The following is a 21,094-nucleotide window of genomic DNA, read 5'->3' as shown; positions in this document are numbered from 1 at the left end:
ACTCACTATGCTGTTTGACAGGCCTGAAGTAAATCCCACTGTCATCTTTAGAGAAATAAAACTGCTTCACATTATCATTCTGATTTTACCATTAGCTTCTTCATTGGTAGTGGTAACTAGTTTATTCAAAAATGTCCAGGAACAACATTTTATGACAGTACACTACTGATTTCTTTTCTTATAAGATAGTCACAGTTGGGAAAGTTAATTATAGAGAGGTGTTCTTTCTGTAGGTACTCTGCACAATTTCAGATATTTGAGCCATGTTAACTGAGTTAGATTGTCAGACTGAGATGCTGGGACACAAAATCTCTTTAAAAACTTCTGAAAAAAATTCATTTCACACCAAATACCATGTTTAAAAAGCACATTTTATTTTAATAGAAATCACCAAGAACCAGATGTATGATAACTAATTTTTTCAAAACCTCTTGTGCTTGCAAGCTAAAAACCAAACACAAGTGATTTAAATCTTGCTTGCTTCTTTCTTCTGCTGTCCAAGTGAAAACCATCACAAAGAGTAAATTTCTTCATTTTACTAGAAAAAAGGCATTATGCTGTCAAGTTTCATATTGAAGGCAAATGCTTATTTCACATTTCAGTAACCCAGAAGAAAATTTTATGGTCTCCTCCAACTGCACATAATGGAAGAGTTCTGTGCCATGTCAAACCAGATCCTACAGCTGCAGTTCCAGTAAGAATGGGCTGTAAAAAACAAAGAGAGAGAGAGAAAAATATCAATACAACGTCCCTTATAAATTATTTCTAAGCTGCAGATACCAAGTTGCATAGACAAATAAACACCACAGATTAAATAATCCTTAACAAATATAGTTAAAATACAATAGAAATTCTACTGAAAAATGTGATTCTCTGCTACATAGTTCCAGTAGCTGCTTCCTACATTTAAGTAACATACAGCAAAATATTCCATTATAACAAAAAGTTTCAACTCTTTATATTAGATAAACACTATTATTATAAAGGCACAATATCAAACTTATAAACCTTTTTAAATGAAATTACTTCTGTTATTTCAATGTATTCATAACTAATCTGTTTGCAGGTAATATTTTTGCTGTAAGTATTACAAATACATACTGACTCCCACAAAACCAAAACATTTCCTATGCTTTGCATTTTCATTAATGATTTAAAATATAATTAGTTAAAACCAGAAAAATATACCACTAGGTGTTTTTAGCCTCTTAAGAACTAGAAATATTGCCAGATTTATTAGATATCAAGTTAAAGGTGTTTTTCTTCCCCTTAGAACTGATATAGCAAACCAAGCTAAAACATATAGATCAAACAGCTTCTAAAATAGCAGTTTAAGTATGCATCAATTTTTTTTTTCCTTAGCATGAATGTCACAAACCAAAATAAAATGAAATGGCTAAACCAAGCAGCAGTTCTGAATGGTTTGGGCTCATTTTTAAATGTAGCTTTTAAGTAACATGAGTCTGATCTGAGGAGAACAGATGCAACTCCAGTCAAAAATGTACCTGGGGATGTCCTAAATGATGAACCAGCAGCTGAGTAGTTGTCTTTCCTGGATATCCAGTGGTTGCAAACAGATTTTCATTCACTCGGGACCACCTATGAATAAAATGAATCCACCTATGAATAAAATGAATGTTCTTTCCAAATACCCCTATCATACCAGCAGAAGTGCACACAAAGTGGAGTTCTCTCCCTTGGGACTAACTGTGAAGATGTCACATATTCTACTAAAAGCAGAGAAACAGATTTAGTGAATTAGCTTCCAAATGATTCCCTACTCACAGCCCCATAGGCACAGTGTTGTAAAACAAAAAAAAAAGTATCACATGAATGCTACACATAAATACTAAATGTGGGTCATTCACAAATTTCACAAAGTTTATAGACCCGGTCCCCCTAAAAATGACTTAAGTGAGACACAACCAGGTTACTAAACTGACAACTGTTTGCATAGACATAGATTTAAATAAATAAAACACACAAAATCAAGAAAACATTTATACCTGAATAATCTGGCTCGGTCAACATGGACAGGTCTCTTATCCTGTGGATAACTAAAATAGACATTCATGGTAAAAAAACTGTTCCGCAAATAGCTCATACTATAAAGTACCAAAAGTACAGTGAAGGGGACACATTGTCTTCTCTCTGTGAAGCAGCTGAGGGAAAACCAGAGCATTCCTGCAGCTTTAATCTCAATTTGGAGTAGGAAAACTGAAGTAGTTGTCCAGTTTATTATGGATCAATACTTATCTACTTATGACTTGGAATGAAATTTTAACAAATACATACATTGGGAGGCAAACAGTAGTGAGATGCTATCTCAAATGGACAGAAAGACAGACAATGTTGCATTTTTAACATAAAATATTGATAAAGATGAAACAAAGAATACCAGGGAATGGCCTGTATCAATATCATAATTCCTGATAATTGTTCATTTATTTAGCTTATGCATTGGGCCTACAAAGATGAGTAAGGGGCTGGAGCATCTCTCTTGTGAGTAAAGGCTGGAGGAGCTGTGCCTGTTCAGCCTCGAGAAGAGATGAATGAGAGGGGACCTCATCAATGTCCATCAGTATCTGGAGGGGGGTGTCAAGGGGATGGAGCCAGGCTCTGCTCTGTGCTGCAAGCAATAGGATGAGAGGCAATGGGCACAAACTGATGCACAGGAATTTCTTCAACATGAGGAAGTACTTCTTTACTCTGCAAGTGACCAGGCACTGGAACAGGTTGCCCAGAGAGGGTGTGGAGTCTCCCCCACTGAAGGCATTCACAATCCTGTGCCTTGTGCTCTAGGATGACCCTGCTTGAACAGGGAGGTCAGACCAGCTGACACACTGTGGTCCCTTCCAACCTGACCCATTTGTGATTCTGTGACTGCCATGCTCTATTAGCCAAGTACCAGCATTTCCTCATGAAGAGAATAAAGACACCTATGCCATGGGCATAAAAATACCTGGAGCGAGTGATATCCCAGATCAGCCAATCACTTCCAGCAACTGCTCCAATTTTGAAAGTATTTTTTAAACACCAGTCTGCTGACATCAGTGGTGTTTGTTCACACTCCAGGGAGAGAATGGCCTGCTGTGTAATCAGATCATAGAATCGTATTGTCCCATTCTTCTCTGCCACCATCAGCTGTTAAAAGAAATTCATAGAATGTGGTAAACTTAGAATGTAATGGAAATTAATTTTTTCCACTCTATAGAAAACCTAGAATACATTCAAGCTAATATTAATAATACTAAATGAAGTATAGTTTTTCACCTCATACCAAAAAACTTTCTCCTGGGCACTCTGTAACCAATAAGTAAAAAACACTTTAATCGATACTACTGTTACACTGTTATACATAATGATTACATTATTTTATTTCTATATGTCTATAGGTACCTATGTGTATAATTTTGGTGGTTAGAAACCCAGTTCACAACCACCAAAGCACTGTGCTTTCATACAGCAAAAAGTTATTATTTTAACATTCAGCAGCTTCTGTTCTGAGCACAAAGAACCCATAGTGCTGTAAAAAAGAAAGGGCTGTCAAGCACTGGAACAGGACTGCCCAGGGAAGTGGTGGAGTCACCATCCCTGGAGGTGTTCAAGAAATGACTATTTATGGCACTTAGTGCTATGGTTTATTTCATATGATGGTGTTCAATCAAAGGTTGGACTCAAGGATTTTTCAACCTAAAATGGATTCTACCATTCTAAGCAAAGTATTGGTGTGGCTGTGGCTGTAGAATCTGTAGAACTGTAGATTCTGATTTTATATAAGATCTCTTACTTCATCTTATGACAGTTTGCAACAGAATTTATCTAAAATTTTTCCATTACAGCAGTTGTTTTTACAACAAGCAGTTATTTTTTAAGTATTGTAGAAAGAGCTTCCTGATTAAATTATAGACTCATAGAAAGATTGACTTGGAAAGGAACTTAAAAATCCTCTAGTTCCAACCCTCTACCATGGGCGGGGACACTCTCCACTAAGCCAGATTTCTCAGGGTTCCATCCAACCTGGTCTTGTACACTTCAAGGAGTGAGCCTTCACAACTTCTTTGGGCAACCCATTCCAATACCCAGATGATGAAATGAGATTTTTCTTCATGAGCAGAAATGGTTTTCAGATAGTCATGAACAATAATTAAGAAGGGCAAAGAAGCATAAAAAAAAAATACTCCAGTAATACCAGTTTGTTTGGGAAAACTGTTACCAAAACATGCTTTCCTGCAAACTAAAGGTCATGGTGCAGTAAGCATTTTGACCTGCAATAAGCTTTTCACCAAGAACTAAATCTATCAAGTTTTATGAGCTTTTGGAATGGGCTTTTCTTAAAAAAAAAAAAAAAAAAAAAAAAAAAACACCAAAAAAAAAACCTGTGCCTGTCTCTGTCTCTGATAATGGTTAAAGAAAAGTCATGCTAATAATATCTAAGACTGGCAGTCTATTGATTTGATTTTTCAGAACATATTTCATACACTTCAAGCAAGAACAACAACAAAAATATCCCTTGTTAACTTCAAACAGATACTTTTCAAAGCTTGGCATGTTCTATAAATAGTCTGTATTAGTGGCGAGCTGTTTTACCATGACTGACAAAACGAGCTCTTCTTGATAACTGTCAGTTAATAAGCAATCAGCAGAATAGTTATCAACAACTGATGTACCTAATTAAGAAGGAGTATTTCTGATGGGAGGAGTAAGGGACTGAGGGTAAAATGACAAGAATGGTAATGAAAATTCATTTACAGTCCCTTCACATTAGCAGATCCAACCAATATCCAGTTACAGTGTAAACTAGGTCCTCAAACTTTAATGTTACTACAGCATCAAAGATTCACACTTCAGGTGTATCTCCCCTCCTGTTATTTTAAAGGTGGTGAGGGAGAAAACCACAACCTTAAAAACCTCCTCAGGATGCCAGCAAACACTCATTCCAGCAGAACGTAAAACAAAATGGGCCTTCTCATTTCCTTCCAAATCCCAGACCCTGGGGAGAAAAGAAAGAAAGAAAAAAAAGTAAAGTACTAAACTATTGCCATTTGACTGCAAATGCATTAACTTTCAGTGCTTCAATATGTTCACAGAGGAAGTGACCAAATGAAATAGTGTTCATGCTGTATCATTTGAAGAAGTCAGTGAAAGTGGCCAGTGCTATGGATATAATGCATTTTAACATTGACCAGCTAGGCAGAGCCTCTATTTAACTCTTCAAATAGTTTGACATTTTAGTTATCTAGACATGAAATCTCAGTGAGATGTTCCCATTTCTTCATAAGTCAACACTACAGCCTTTGTACTATACCATAAATAGCAGTGAGGCAGTACAAAGCAGGAAAGTCAGTGCTGGTCCAGTTGATACAAGGAACCTAAAATGAGGTAGCAAACAACTTAAATCATCCACGTTGCCATGTAAAGGGCAAGACCCTTTATTAAAGTATTTTGGCTGCTTAATATAAGAGTTTCCAGTATTTCCTGGTAAGACAAGATTGAGTAATGGAAATATAAGAAACCAGAAATGAAGCTAAGGCAAACAGAAGGATCTATGGCAGAGGTAACACTAACCAAGAAAGGGTCTTGGAGAGCTTTCAACAGGTAAGTTACATGTGCCAGTTTTACCTTTTCCTTTAGAAACACCTACAGTACATATCTGGCAGCTATAAAAAATTAAATAATCAACAGTATTTGGTCCATATGGATGAACAGGAAAGCATATGCTGAAACAGCAAAACTAGGTTAGGTGATGGGTGAGTTTTCCTTGGATGTGTTCAATATGAGTGGTAATGAGCCATGGAGCTACTTTGTTTCTGAAAAGCAACAAAATCAAAACTGAGACTATTTTACCTCACAGCCACTGCTCAACTCCCTCTTTTCCTACAAAATTGATAGTTCAGTTGTAGGACAAAGACATCACAGTTGTGAACATCAGTCTGAACCATAAGGCTACATATTCTTTATATACATTTAGACACTGAAACATACACATATATCCTTCCTCTCTGACATGCAAAACTTGAGAAACAGCCAATTTTTAAAGTAGTGTTCTGCCCAGTCTTTTGAGCTAGATGAGTGGCTACGTACTATTATTGTTTATTCTAGAGGATTTTTGCTGACTTCCTTCAGACTTTCTCAGTTTATATCTCACGAGGGTGCTTAGAGCCTTATATTTAAGAGATTTAAAAAAACCCCTTAACTAATACATCATAAGTCTAGACAAAATATATGGGAATAAAGTAAATATATTTAATGAACAATGTTGTTTTCTTATGCCAAACCACAATAGATCAAATATTTGTTCTCCCCGTAGAAAACACAGGGTCTCTAATCTTGAAGAATCAGTGTGCTTACTAAAAAAAAGTCAAAATAAAAACCTGACAAGTGTTTAAAAATGAAATATCTACTTGATTAGGTAATTTAGAAACATACAATACTTTCTTCTATTGCCAAAAGTTTTGCCTTGTAGATTTGTCCAAGTCAAATCAACACTTCCCATGTGTATTTACTGTGCAGGGAGAAAATTATGATACAACAGAAGATGGTGAATCATTTTGGCAAAAGGAATATGCCATTATGTTTCCTTCTCTGAAGTGAGTGATGTTATTAGGTGTTGAGACAGAAGTTTATGCCTTTACCTCCGTAACTTTGTTATTTATAAAGTTACCAGATTTGTATTTTTTACTTTGTAAGGATGGCAGGACAGTATGGGGATGAGAAGGGATAAAAGCATCTTTTATATTTCCTTTATTGATACACCAAAGATAATATAATTTAGTTTTGGGGAAAAAAAAAACCCAAAACCCCCAAAACACAAACCAGGCAATGCATATCAAGATAGATCCTGGTCTGAATGCATCATGTCTATACAATTACATATGTGTTCAATTAACTCTTTTCAATATTTCTTTGTGAAAAACCCAAGTAAAACATGTGCAAACCCCAAAAATTTAGCCAAACTGATTTTCAATTCCTAAATTACTCAGTAACCATAACCAAATCAGCTACAGATGCTGCCTCCCCATTTTGTTCACATTCCTATCACGTAAGTCAATCCAAAAGGACTGAGGATTTTGTCTCCCATTCAAAGCTCTTGAAACCTTACTAATACTACCATGGTTTTATACCAAAGTAAAATAACTGTCTATTTTTCACCAAATATCCTTATCTTTTGTAACCCTGCAATGTGTAACTCTCTTACTTCTTCTCTTCCAACCAACCATCATGACATAGACTTGTCACTGAGCTTGTGGGATTTTTTTCTGATATTTAAAACAAAATCCACAAAAATTATTGGAGAAAAGTTTGAATAAACAAAGTTGAAAGAAGTGCCCAAGTATTAATGTATAGTCTCAAAAATAACATGTAATTTCAGTAAAATAATTAATTTTTAACTAAGGACTGAGAAATTATTTACTGCAGTACTCAGAAAACTTAAACCAACTCAAATACAGATAGTTGCAAATGCTGTTAAAGAAAATTCTTGAGATACTAGTACCTTTCTCTTGTCACTCAAATCCTGTAACTAACAAACAAATGAAAACTGCAGTTATCTCACAGCTTGAAGATAATTCAAATTCCATTGTATCAACTATATTATAGCTCATATGCATGAATATGGATGCATATGTGCAGCAATTTCATCATACAGTGGACTTCTATTACAGCTGGCAAAGTACCTCATTAGAACTCTGAAAACTTGTGGCAATGGAGATGATCCTTATTTTATCTTCTAATTTTCTGAATTATGAATAATTCTAACTAGCAGAATCAACTAACTGGATAAAAATCATCATTTGCAATAGTAAAAGAACTAAACCAGATTGCAATCTTCAGGCATTTCTCAAATCCCCAGAAGATGGGAATAAAAATGGGAATTCTTCCAACAAAAGATGTCTAACAATTTTAGTGAGTGGGTGGGGGCTAGAAGAAACCTTGACATCTCATTCCCAACAAAGCATGATCAACTATACTTGATTCATTACCCAAAGATTATTCATGTCCAATATGGTTTTGTTGGGGTTTTTTTAAGTATTGAACTTTAATACATTTCTTTATATCTCCATCAGACATATTCCATGTGCGAGGAAAATCCTATCACTCTTGAAAAGCCTAGAGGACTATGGAGAAGGACAAAATTCCTGTTCCTGAGATCACACAAAGGTGAAGTTGTTCCTCACTGAGCACAAGGATTGAGGAGATCTCAGAAAAGGAACATGAAAGTGCAGACATTAGGAAATACTGCAGAGAATACAACCAACACTGGCTTTCTCTAAGGTCTTCTGCCAGCTCCAGATCTGGAGGGTACGAGGCAGGACATGAAAGGCTGAAGTGGAACTGTAGAAATTCCTCTGTCTGGTTAGAAAAAGAGAAAGATGTAATATTTAAGTTTTTATGAAGTCTTTTCACAGAGGAAATGTACAAATATTCCTTCAGAAAGCTGACCCATGTTCGCTGTTTTCTTTTGGTGATCAAAGGAAATGTCACTATTCCTAAAGAATTAGCAATTAGAATATTTCAGATTTTGGCATTAAAAACCATGTTATCTCTAGCTTCTTATAATATCTACTTGGATATGCAATCAATAGATTGATCAATTTCTCACAGCTAACTGTGGGCTGCAATTATACCCTGCAGTGTTAGTAGAAGCAGGAGACACAGTGCAGTATCTACCACTTCACTAATACACATTTCAGGCCATGCACACTCAGAACTAAGTCCAAGAAATACATTTTGTCTACTACTATTGAAATACCTTTAAAGTTATCTAATGCAAAACTAGAAACCACACAGCATTTTTGAAACAAATGTGACACTTCAGTTCTGTCCTTTCAACCAGAGTAAAAAATGGTTAAGAGCTATTAGCTTATTGTTCCCAATGTGGATATAACACTAAATGCTTCTGTATGACTGCTACTGAGAAACTCAACTACCAATTCTGCTGATGTCTTTCTAAAATATAAAACTTCCAAACAAATCTAATGCAATGATTTCTATTTGAAAACAATTTATAGGCTAGACTACATTCTAGGGCTGTGTTACTCTTAACATGAACCATAATGTGTCACAAAGGAAATTTCTCCATCATCCTCGTATTTTGAAGACTTCCTAACTAAAAGTTTATTAAGATAAGACTGAAATAATGTTCCAAACATTTGATCCAGAAAGCTTTTGGTTGTTTATTTTTTAAGCAGACATGAGACTAGCTAATTCTTGCACTGTCCAACGCCAGTTGGTAATACTTGCATCATGGTTATACAATGTAGCAGAATTGTGTAAGACTACATTTGGGGGACATACAGGGATGCATACAAGTGTGCAAATTCAAAGACTGGACTCTGAAAACAATTCAAGACTTCTTTATCTTCATAAATTATAATGCAGAACTAGCTTGATAAAATGTAACCAGCATACCTCAGAAAGAAGAAGTATTTTGGTATGACAACTTGTATAAATTTTGACAGAAATCCATACTTGACTGCACCAGGAATGATAAGATGCAAATAGAATATGGTTTTGGAGGCAGAAATAAGTGATAATGACCACTTTTCACATAGCCAAAAACTGAAATATTTATTGTATCATCAAGGTAAGATTCAAGTGCAATGTGGGCTGGCAATACATGAAAGAAAACAAGAACAACAACAACGCAAAAAAAAAAAACCCAAAAAACAAAAAAAAAAAACAACCCCCCCCAAAAAAAAAAAAAAAACCCAGGAGTTACCATTACCTTTCCTTCATATTGTCTAGAGAAAAATCTACACAAAATACCTAAGGCACGAGAGTACCATGTAAAAAATATGCTACAGATAAACCCCCTTAAAACCAGATGAAACACTACAAAGCATTCTAAAACTATAATTTAGCTTTCAGTGACATCAAACCTTGCTCCCTAATCCCTGGTTAGAGAACAAAGCTATTCTTCTCATGGTCTGGCATTTATTCTACAGGCAACAGAAAAGGCTGAACTTCAGAGTGACTGATGAATTCACAAAGTCCTCTATGAAGTGATGTGAGCCATGGCCTAAGGAGATGAACAGAACTCAGAAAGGAATCAAAAAGCAAGTATAGTCACAGATAACATGGAATATAATTCAACTATACATTCTTTTGCACTCAAAAAGAGAGGAAGAGGATGTAGTTTAAGAAATAGTTTAAAGAAAAAGAGAGAGTGAGGGAGAGAAAGGGATGGATTACTGTTTTTTAGCTTTTCAAAATACAAGCCATTCCAGCACTTGATGACCAGAAGAAATTGCCATGCTAATATTTTTAAGGGTCTGACACTGTCAGGAACATTTCAGTTCCACCTGAGGAGGGACTATGAGGTGATTATCAACTAGATTGAATTAACCTTTTAACAGTCAAGGGGTTCATTTTTAGCATGGATATGAGATTAGTGGGTTTTGACAGGATAGTGTTTTGCATTAAGTAATTTCAGAAACATCAGATAGTATCTATAACCATCAACAGTGGAGGGTGCCAGTTGAACTTGTGATGCTTTCCAAACATTTCCCACAATTTTTTTGCCTTCATTAAGTATCAGAAGAAAATCATTTGTACATTTGAATCTGTGTAGACTCCTAGACTGTTTCTGAATCATAAGGAAAAAGCCAGTAGTAATTTTTTTTTTTTTTTGAACAGTGGTGCTCAGGGAGTTGCACACACAGATCTCATTAACAAAGTGGGATGCACACATTCCAACACTTGCTGCAAATGTTCAAAGAAGTATACACTGCCTTACCATTTCAAAGAATTAAATGAAATATTCCTTAAAGCTACCATAACACAGATGACCATTGCAATTATTTTTAGTGCAGTTCTACTTCCCAGCTGCAAAAAAGTTTTGAGTTGTGAGATCAAGGCCAATAAAGACCATGTGCAAGAAACAAGAATTCCTGAGTGACACAGCAGCAACTTTAAGGTAAGAACTTTGGATATAACCAGTATCCAACTTACACTGTCTGTCCTCCAAACAAAATGACTGAACTCCACTCTGAGATGTCACAGTTGCAGGAGCTTGTGGCAAGACTATTTAGTGGGTGGAAACTGAAAATCTCACTTCCCTAGTGGTTTCTGATGAAGTTAAACCTAAACTTTCTCTTGAGTGAAAACCAGGGAAGACCTAACCATGCTTGTATATAGTCAGTACATACTGAAAATTTGTTTTAAAACTTTATGAAGACTTAAAAGTGGAACTCAAGGCTTGTACTAATTGTTCTAGAACTTTATTCCACAGGCATTAGCAGATTTTGTATCCTAAGAACAATTTCAGGATAGAAATTCAGTAGAGACAGAAGAATTATTCCTCTTCTTACATTACTACTGAAGCAAATTACAGAGTAAGTAAAGAACGATTTTGGTAAGTCCCAAGGAATGCATTTTCCATTCGTTTTGAAATTGTAACCTTTAAATTCAATAGAAAAACTCTTCATGCCCCACATGCATGAATGGAAAAAATAAGAACTCAAGTAGCCAAAAAAAAGCCTACTTATTTCCCATGGCTTTTAACCAAAGACTTTATGGTTTATGGCATAAAATGTCTTTCATAGGTAGTAAGCTGAAATCTTGTTAGTATATATTAATCACATATATTTTATTTCCCTTTAAATTACTATGAATTAGACAACTAGTTTTCTTTCATCCCAGGAAAGCTGAGCATTTCATAAAAGAAATAGGAAAAGGCCACAGAGTCAAACAGTTTTTTACTGAATAAGCCAAATATAAGTTTAGATTTGACAAAGAAATTAAGGATAGAAAATAAATCAGGAGAAGATACAGGTAAGTCATACGTTTCTACTATTCATTCCTAATGTTTTTGTTGGAAATACTGACTAGACATCTATGGAAAAACTGCCTGCTCATCAGAGTAAAGAAAGTCAATGATGCTGCTTTCCCAGCTCTCTTGCTGCCCTACTGCAATGACCTGATAAAACCTGCATAGCCCTCCTGATCTCTCCAACTGCAATGCAGGGGTAAGAGGAGCAACTTAATAGGTTCATGCACACTACTACAAGATGGGTGACCTTTTGACAAGGACAAACTCCTGCATCAAAAACCTTTACCCAGCATGATTCAAAGCATTCAACCATGCTTCCTTTCTACTTCCAGTTATAAATATTCAAACACCTGGGTTTGAAGCAGCTGTAATCATGGTATTTTGAGCTGCCAGTACCACTGTATTAGGATGGTGCTGTCTTCAGGCTATGTCATCCCACCCCCTGGTAAGGCTAATACACTTGGGTAGATGGGTAAGTTCACATATGTATACTGACTAAACTTGACCCACCTGATGACAGAATACATAGAGAAGGTCTGTATAATTCAGCACTGAGCTGTACATGTCTGCTCTCTCCTATTCTCATTTTATTCCTATCCCAGAAGGGGGAAAATAGTATATGCAAATCCAAGACAAAAGTTTTCTTCATTTTGAATCTAGCCGATTCAAAATGTTGCTTTGAAAAAAGACAACCCACAAGTCACAACAAAAAGCCAGTCCAAAACCTAAGTTAACAAGAATAGTCCATTTCTTATCTTGTTAGTGGACTACTCTTGTTAGAGGGCGATGAAGGCACACTAAAAATAAATATATAAATGCTTATTTATTTAAGTGGATATATAAAACATGGGACAGAAAGAAAAAGTCCAATGCTAGTTTTTCAATAGTGTTTTGAACAAAATGCATACCTGCAGGTGTGATCATCACTTACACTTGCAATTTCTTGACCTTCGTTGGGAGCAAAGACCAGATCATTTACGTAATCTGAGTGGCCATCAAATGTCTGCCAACCAGAGAAGAGAAATACTTTTACCTTAGAGCTGACTGTTCCACCAATATATTTAACAGACCTGGTAAGGAATGATATATGTTAAGATAAAACTATAATTTTAATAGAAGGTAAAAAAAGTTTTTATCATTAACTGGATTTCTTTAAAGTATCTAATTCATGTGTTGATTCATACTGCAGGTGAAAAGACCTCCCCCCACTAGTCCTTGTAGTTAGCTCAGAGGTCAGTTTGATGCTTTTGCTTGACAGAGATCTGTGAATCACACTAGAGCTTTTTATCATTGTTTCAACCACTGAATTTTGAAGGTAGAAGATAGTAAATCTCCAAAAGGAAGAGGAGAATGACCAGGCAATGAATGCATGATCTACCCACATTAAAGAACTCTGATTACTGTTAAGTAACTCTTATCTCTGCATCTTTCATTAAATACACCTATGGTGTTTTTGAAAGAAATCTCATAATATTTTAAGTCAGGCAAATTTCCATGTGTAGATATATCTGTTACTGTTCCACCCTCTTCTATTCAGTCTCACTGATTAAGTCTCAAGTCACAGCTGCTTTTGTTTTGCCCAGCAAGGTATCGTAAAAATGAGACAGAAATATCCTCTCAATAACAGCATGAGACTGAGAGATTGCAGAGGAAAATAGGGTCGAATGAAAAAAAATTCCACAGTTTTCTCAAAGAAAAACATACCACCTTTAAGTGTAGCTATTCTGAGGAACAAATGCAGAACTGATAAACAAAAAAAAGAAAATCTCAAGCAGGCACAATAACTCTCTAAAAGTTTTAAGAATGCCCCATCAATTCAATACAGAAACATTTTCAGCAGCCAACTTATTTTTTTCCATTATTTTATTAAAGCCTAATGGATTATACTAGAACTAATGGGCCCTAAGATGATGCTAAACTATTTAGACAGGATGCCAAGTCTTTTGACAATTTTCAGCATTCTGAATTCAAATATCCTGCCTCATTTTACTTCCACAGTTCTGATGAAATATGCTTTTTATTAAGCAAAATTTGAAACAGGACAAGGAAGCCATAATTCATTTCCAAATGAAAACCTCAAAAGAAGAAAAAGGTTTCATGAAGATCCATCAGTCATATTTTACCTTTTGTTTTTTTGTTCTGGGCTTGATCCAACCCATGAATTTTGGATTAGTCGTGTTGACAAAGTAATGGAAAACTCAAGTGTGCTTCAAGTTCCTTGTTGATAATTACATCAAGACAGTTTTTCCACGGGGAAAACAGAGTAAGATTACTCTGCCTATCCCTCCAGACGCAACACATACTAATTGTTTACTATAAAAGACAAAATGTTCAGAGATTACATTCTGAACGTAGTCACATACTTCCTTCAGCTTTGTTTCCATGTTCTGGACCTCTCCTGAAGATCCCATGTGTCAAGTGTGCACCGTATAATGGATCAAAATTTTCCACATGCTCATCATGAGTCCAACCTCAGGTTTATGAAATAGGTTTTCTGAGGTATCAGTTAACTGTTAATAAGAAGCCACTGTATCAAACTTTATTGAAAGCCAGATCAGCATAGCTCACCCAGAATTTGTGAACATCTGGGATTTTGCATGTACCTTAAATCAGAGTTAGGTGTTACTTTTCTTGAGAAGAAATCTAGAGTGCATGATTGTCCAGATATAAGAAATTAATTGATTGCTAGAAAGGGTTTTCCACACTTTATATCAAAAAACCCCAGAAGACAGTCTCAAAGACAACTTTTACTGACATAAACACACTAGTCCACATTCTTTTTGTTAATGATTTCCTCACTAATAGGTAAAAATATGTATTCTTAGCTGTTTTCTGATTATTTTTAACATTAACAAGCCTGAACCAGTAACAGTATGTATTTTTACCTTTTCCTCAGCCAGAGTACATCCTTAATAAAGTTCTTGGACAGCTAATTTCAGTGGTGGAGCTGGCATAAACAAAGCTAATAGCTTTACTCTTAAATTTAAGCCAACATTTCTCATTTGTATTATGTATGCACCAAACAATCACAGAATCATTAAGGCTGGAAAAGACCTCTGAGATCACTGAGTCCAAACACGAATTTAACACTGCCAGGTCTGTCTCTAAGCACCACATCTATAAGGGGAACACAGTGATCACACTGCTTTCCTGGGCAGCCTGTTCCAATGCTAGACCACCCTTTTACAGAAGAATGTTTTCCTAATATCCAATCTGAACCTCCTCTGGCATGACTTGGGGGTATTTCCTCTTGTCCTATCACTTGTTGGCTGGGAGACTGACCCCCACCTGGCTACAGCCTCCTTTCAGGTGGTTGTAGAGAGCAGTAAGGTTCCTCCCAAGCCTTCTTTTCTCCAGGCTGAACAACCCCACTTCCCTCACCTAGACTTTCCCTCATAGGACTTTTGCTCCAGACCCCTCACCAGCTCTGCTGCCTTCTCTGGACAGGCTCGAGCACCTCAATGTCTTTCTTGTCCTGAGTGGCACAAAACTGAAGAGAGGATTCAAGGTGCCAGGTACAGAGGGACAAACACGTCCTTCCCCCTGCTGACCACACTATTTCTTGTGGCCTTATTAATCCAAAACAAATTTAAAAATAAGAACTCAGATGTTTAATTTAGCTCACTAGAGTCTGTAGTACCAAATTTATCCCATTTTTAATTATTTCAACTTATTTTCAATCCATTTGCTAAATATTAAAGAAACTTTACATTCTGCTAAGTTAAAAGACTTAATTCACAGCTTAACATTAAAGCTTGTTCTCTGAAATTCACAAAACTGTAGATATTACACAAATAGATGACTTTAATATGGAATGACAGACATCAATTCAGAGGCAAAGAGCATAAAGAACTTTTAGAACTATTCTGTCAGAAATCCCACCAAGCTGACTCACTATGCCAGTTATGCCACTGCTCAGTGACAAAATCATGTATGACCAACACTAAAAGAAGGAAATGAAAAGTATGTGCATGTATGAAGCAATACAAAAAGCATTTTCTTTCAAGACATTTAGTAGCATCCATCTTTACTTCTTATGCCCCTGCCTTTATTCATTCTATTATCAGTATGTCCACATAACTGACATCCCCAATTCACTTAATTTCTGTATGACAAGTCTCATTGTCTTACTAATATAAATTAACACACCAAAAGTAAAAGTTTATTTTTTTCTCCTTTATACCTAATAAGCCACTCTCATCAAAAGAGGCATTATCATATTCTAAAGCAGTAAAAGCCAAGGAATACTCTCTCCCAATTTTTTTTTTATTAATTAGCTTTGCTTATTGTTAGCTAAGACCTCACCAAAAAAACTTTACACTGGATAGCACAAACATCTAATTAACAGTAGTACCTGGATTGGAACATTGTTTCAAAGGAAGAATTTTGAAGGAAATCAGAAGATCATGTAGGTGATAATTACAGTTATTCCCACTTTAAAGACAGAATGGTATTTACAATACAATTATTATCCCTAGAGATGATGGACCTAGGATCTGTCACAAGTGGAGCAGAAAGACAATTAAAAATTAGATTTCACTAAAAAATAAATAATCTTTTAAAAATCACATTAGCTGCCCTTACCTTAAATTCATTCTTGTCCTGCAGGTCTGAAGTAAACAGCCTTAACTTCCTATCAGAAGCTGCAGTACAAAACCTACACTCAACAGACAATAAAAAAAGGCCCTTCAGTCAATCAACATTGCAATAGTCGCCTTTTAATCAGTTTTCCTTCATCTTAAAAATGCAAAGTGAGATGCAAAGAAAAAAACAGATTTGGAAAAAAAAAACCCAAAAGCATCTATCTTAACTTTTCTGCTTTGGCCACAAGCAGAGTTATAACTGGAGTTTATCTGTAAAACAGTGTGCATCAAGTGCCAAGAATACTTATTCAGATATTTTTACAAAGCTAAATTTGGATCAATTACCAATTACCTGAAATATCTCTCATAAATGCTGCTGAAACTTTTCTTGGAAGAAGTTAAGTGGTAGGGCACAAAAAACAGCCCTCATTATCAGTGTTTTAAAATACTGAAATATAAAGTTCATAAACCAATTTCTATTCAACATATTTTAACCCAAAAGACTGTATGAAAATGGAGTAGTAAGCAACTATGGGAATTTTGAAGAATCAAACAAACTACTGAGTACATTTTAATTCAAAAGTTCACATTTAATAGCTAACTATCTTTCTAGATTTGCTAGATTTACACCTCAAAAGCTCTCACAAATAGTGTCTAACCTACATTGAAACACAGCACATATTATGCAAATCAGTCCAAATAGCTTTATAAAGGGGGCCATTCAAATGATCTCACATTTACTAAAGCTCTTAAAAGAAATGGCTCCTCACAGATGTACAAAGAAAGAAACTATGTCTGAGGTCCATAAAAATAATGAAAAAAATTATTTACAGCTTGTTCAGTGGGGAGAGGATCAAGGGGCAGAAGAAGGAGGACAAAAACAAGCACATGAACAAAAAAGAAGACTATAAGAATAAATACTCTACTGAAGATTTCAGAGACTTCGTCAGTGATTTCTAAGGAGTAAGATTTCACTCATAAGCTTTGAACAGTCCAATATTAAGGACTTAGGGAAAACAGGTAAGAGACAAGGATTCACTGTAGTTGTTTATTGTTAAGTACCTTATCTGGGGAGGTATAGCATCAAGTCTAGTTTCAGGACTCCATGCTATGGCATCAACTCTGATTCCATGGTGAAATGTTCTCAGTGTCTTATATTGCATGCCTTCCACTTCTGCATCCTCCTCCTATAGAAATATTGCAGTTAGCTGATTCACAACAAGGCCTTGGTGACTTCTAACAAATCAGATTGCTAGGAAATGAAAGGGCTTTCAAAATTACACATATGGGGATCTTTTCAGATCTTAACACCTTCAAAGTGAAAATCTGGAACATACAGAAAGCATTAATTTGAAATATTTAAGTACTTAGAAATACATTAAATGATTGCAGTCTCAAGCCAGAGGCCAATGAAGAGCAGAAAAATCAGAACTGAGCTATGAAGATGCTGAGCTCATTCTCTGTATGAGTATCTTCACAGATACAACTAAGGCCACTTAAAACAGCATGGCAATTTAGCATACATTGCAGTAGGAAGAAGCAATGGGAACAAAAGCAAGCATGTAATTTGATCTGTCTTCTCCCTGAACTGTTTTTACACCATGGAAAAATGCTGTCACTTCCAGAGCATCGCTCTTGAAACAGCAGGAGATAAAAAGGTATCCTCTGTCATCTAATCCTAATTACAAGCTTGCTTATTCTTACCACTGATAAGAACACCAGATAACAGGAAAAATAAAACACGAGTTGGGATTATGGACTCCATCAATAAGTTGGCCTCTAAAAAGCTTTTAAAAGTTTTCAGAACATCCAATGGAGCACCTCAAAGGATATTCCTACACAATTTTCTTTATGTCACAAATCTACTTTAAGAACCTTTCTGTATGCCCTCCACATAATGTAGAGGCCAAGCAGAATCCAGCTGCGGATGCATGAAATTACCCACAGTTTTTCAATGCTTCTCAACAGGAAGAAAGAATAACATTTTCCTCTCCTACTCTGACATGCTCTTTGATTCCACATGTGGAAGGGAGGATATGAACATTATAGAAAAAACACTTTGTGTCAGTGGTTATCAAAATTTGAATTACTTCCTTTCCAAGGCCTACACCTACAGAAACAGGGTAAAGAGCTACACAAATGCCAATATGTTTTTGTGGTTAGCACTAGGTGCTCTTCAGAAAATTTCCAACAGTAAGACCATGGGGGTAACAATAATAATAATAAAAATATCAGCTATGCTATTAATCATAATAGACAAATTACAAAAATAATATTGCATAATGAAGAAGCAAGATGAAGGAAAAAAGCTTAGAAATTCCAAGCAATTGTCTTCAATTGATTGTCAAGCATCTTGGCAAAAAAACTCATCTAATGAAAAACATTTTATCCAGTACAAAAATATACAATACTCAGTATTTTCCATTTAAAAATTTTTCACAATATAACTGTAAATAACTTAAAGGTAAGAAATTTTACTGTTTCCAACAGTCTGTAAGGGAGATCAGTAAAAACAATTGTGAAAAAAAAAATAGGTAAGTATTTCTACAGTTCATCCCTAAAAAGAAATACCTATATAATTAGCACAGATAGATCAGTGTGTATTTTACAGATATATATACATTTCTATTTTCCTGAAAAACAAATATCCCAGACTTGTTAGTGTAATAAACAAGTAAAATTCTCCCTTGTTTACCACACTGAGAGAAGAAACAGGAAAGTGACCAAAGTCTTCCTGCAGTAGAGGTGCTGGCAAAGTCAATTTCAGGGGCATCGAACAAAACCAACAGTAAGACAGACTAACCTGAAATCTGCAACTCCCAACAACCACATAATTGTTGCCACCATAAGCAATGAGGGAACTTGAATCTCCACTGTCAAATGGATTGAATTTTACCACGTGCACATAATCCTCGCAATCCACAGTGTAAGAAGTGTTTCTAGTAGAATCTTGCTTCATTTTCAGTGAACTAAGTCAAGGTATCACGGAAACAATGTCTTCTCCAGGACAAAAATCCACATTCCTACACAAAAATTTAAAAAAGCATAGATGACTCATTGCATGAATAAAAAATGTAAAGTATTTGTGGCAGAGCAAATAAAAATTTCCTATAACATGTTAAAGAACACAAAAGCTGCGCTTAAGCTAATTAGATGTAGCCTGTTTGTTTCAACAATCAAAATATTTACTAAACTAACATACATTCAAAACTGTCTCTTACAGACTTCAGCAATAACTGCAGATCTTGTGCTACCCTTGGCAACCCAACACCAATACAAAAAACCAAGTAACTGCACACACTCCAGAAGAGTCAGACACAGCATTTTAACATTTTCTATCAAATGAGAAGAAACAACACATCGCTACCTTCAAATTCTCTTTACTTGTCTACCTCTTTACAGACTGTGTGTCTAACTAAAAACTGAGTTAACCAAGGTTGCAAAACTGTAAATTAAAACAGTCATGCATTCAACCAATTTTCATGAAAATCAGGTTTCTGTGCTAGAACACAAGAGGCCAAGATACACAATTGATTTCAGAATCAATTCCTTTTAGTCCCTGTACAGATTTGACATTAGTCTATGACTTTTTGGGAAATCACACCACGTGGAAAACCAGCTTGAAATCTCAGACCTTTGACAGATTTTGGTGTGGAAGCGACCTGAAGGTCTCAGCATCAAAGCCTGAATGCTTTGCTTGGGAGCCAGCCAAGTCTGACAGAGGCATCACTCAAACACAGAGAGGTTCTCCACATTTGTGTGTTTGTGTATTAATTCATACAACAGTCCACTATATTACCATAAATACATTAGCCATATAACTTGCATAGCGTTGCTCCTAAAGCCAAATGCAAGTTTTAATCCTACCAAAAGTTCTCTTCCTTCAAGGCTTCCCATGAACACAAGCCATTATAGAATCTTAGAATGTTAAGGGGTTAGAATGGACCTTTAAGATCATGTAGTCCTAAACCCTGCTGCCATGGGCAGGGATACCTTCCACTAGACAAGGCTGTTAATGCCTCATCCAACACTTGAACACTGCTAGGACTGGGACATCCACATCCTCCCCGGGCAACCTGTTCCAGTGGCTAACCATTCTCACCGTAAAGAATGTCTTCCTCAGATGTAACTAAAGTTTCCCCTCTTTCAGTTTGCACCCATTGCTTCTCGCCCTATCACTACAGCTCCTGACAAAGTCCCTCTCCAGCTTTCCTGTAGTGTCACTTGAGATGCTGGAAGGAGATCTCCACTCAAGCTCCTCTTCTCCAGGCTGAACAACCCCAACTTTCTCAGCCTGAATTATGGGCCGCCAGACCAGCTTGAAAACACCAAGAGTATTATTACCTTCATTTCTTTAGAAAGCACGATTAGGGCAACCGGACAGCGTGGGTGCGCGTTACCCCTCCCCATCCATGCGCATCCTTTGCCCGCCTACTCCCTCCTTTTTCCTTCAGGGCCCAGCTGCTGCTCCCCAGCCAGGCGGGGTGGCCCAGCCCCGCTTCACACGCACCTCCGCGTCCGCGTCCGCGTCCGCGGCTCCGGCTCCGGCTCCGGCACGGCCGTTCCCCAGCAGCGCCGGCCCCGGGCGGCGGCAGCGGCGCAGCTGCTTCCGGGTTAGCGGTCCCGCGCCCATTGGGCCGCGCGGCGGATTTGAACGCGGCCGCCGCCCCGGCCTAGCCCCGCCGCAGCTGCAGCGGCAGCGCTCCGGGACGGCGCTTCGGGCACGGCAGCGGCGCCG

At 36.6% G+C, this 21,094-nt stretch overlaps 1 protein-coding gene across 2 annotated transcripts; it reads right to left on the bottom strand.

Moving 5' to 3' along the window:
- Window positions 1-352: 352 nt before the first annotated feature.
- Window positions 353-20,956, bottom strand: NUP37 (nucleoporin 37). 2 transcript variants are annotated; one of them, XM_053942804.1, is made up of 10 exons: window positions 20,867-20,956; window positions 19,160-19,379; window positions 17,419-17,543; window positions 16,358-16,430; window positions 12,682-12,776; window positions 4,903-4,993; window positions 2,963-3,144; window positions 2,007-2,057; window positions 1,506-1,599; window positions 353-705 (listed from the first exon to the last, which is right to left on the bottom strand). In XM_053942804.1, exons 2-10 carry the CDS (start codon window positions 19,313-19,315, stop codon window positions 592-594), a joined length of 981 nt encoding a protein of 326 aa, XP_053798779.1. In that variant the 5' UTR covers window positions 19,316-19,379; window positions 20,867-20,956; the 3' UTR covers window positions 353-591. The 2 variants fall into 2 exon arrangements, with proteins under 2 accessions (XP_053798779.1, XP_053798778.1); XM_053942803.1 differs by lacking the exon at window positions 20,867-20,956 and adding an exon at window positions 20,701-20,797.
- Window positions 20,957-21,094: the final 138 nt, after the last annotated feature.

This window comes from Vidua chalybeata, chromosome 5 (genome assembly GCF_026979565.1).
Source record: "Vidua chalybeata isolate OUT-0048 chromosome 5, bVidCha1 merged haplotype, whole genome shotgun sequence".
Taxonomy (NCBI): domain Eukaryota; kingdom Metazoa; phylum Chordata; class Aves; order Passeriformes; family Viduidae; genus Vidua; species Vidua chalybeata.
This window is presented reverse-complemented; position numbering and strand designations above follow the sequence as displayed.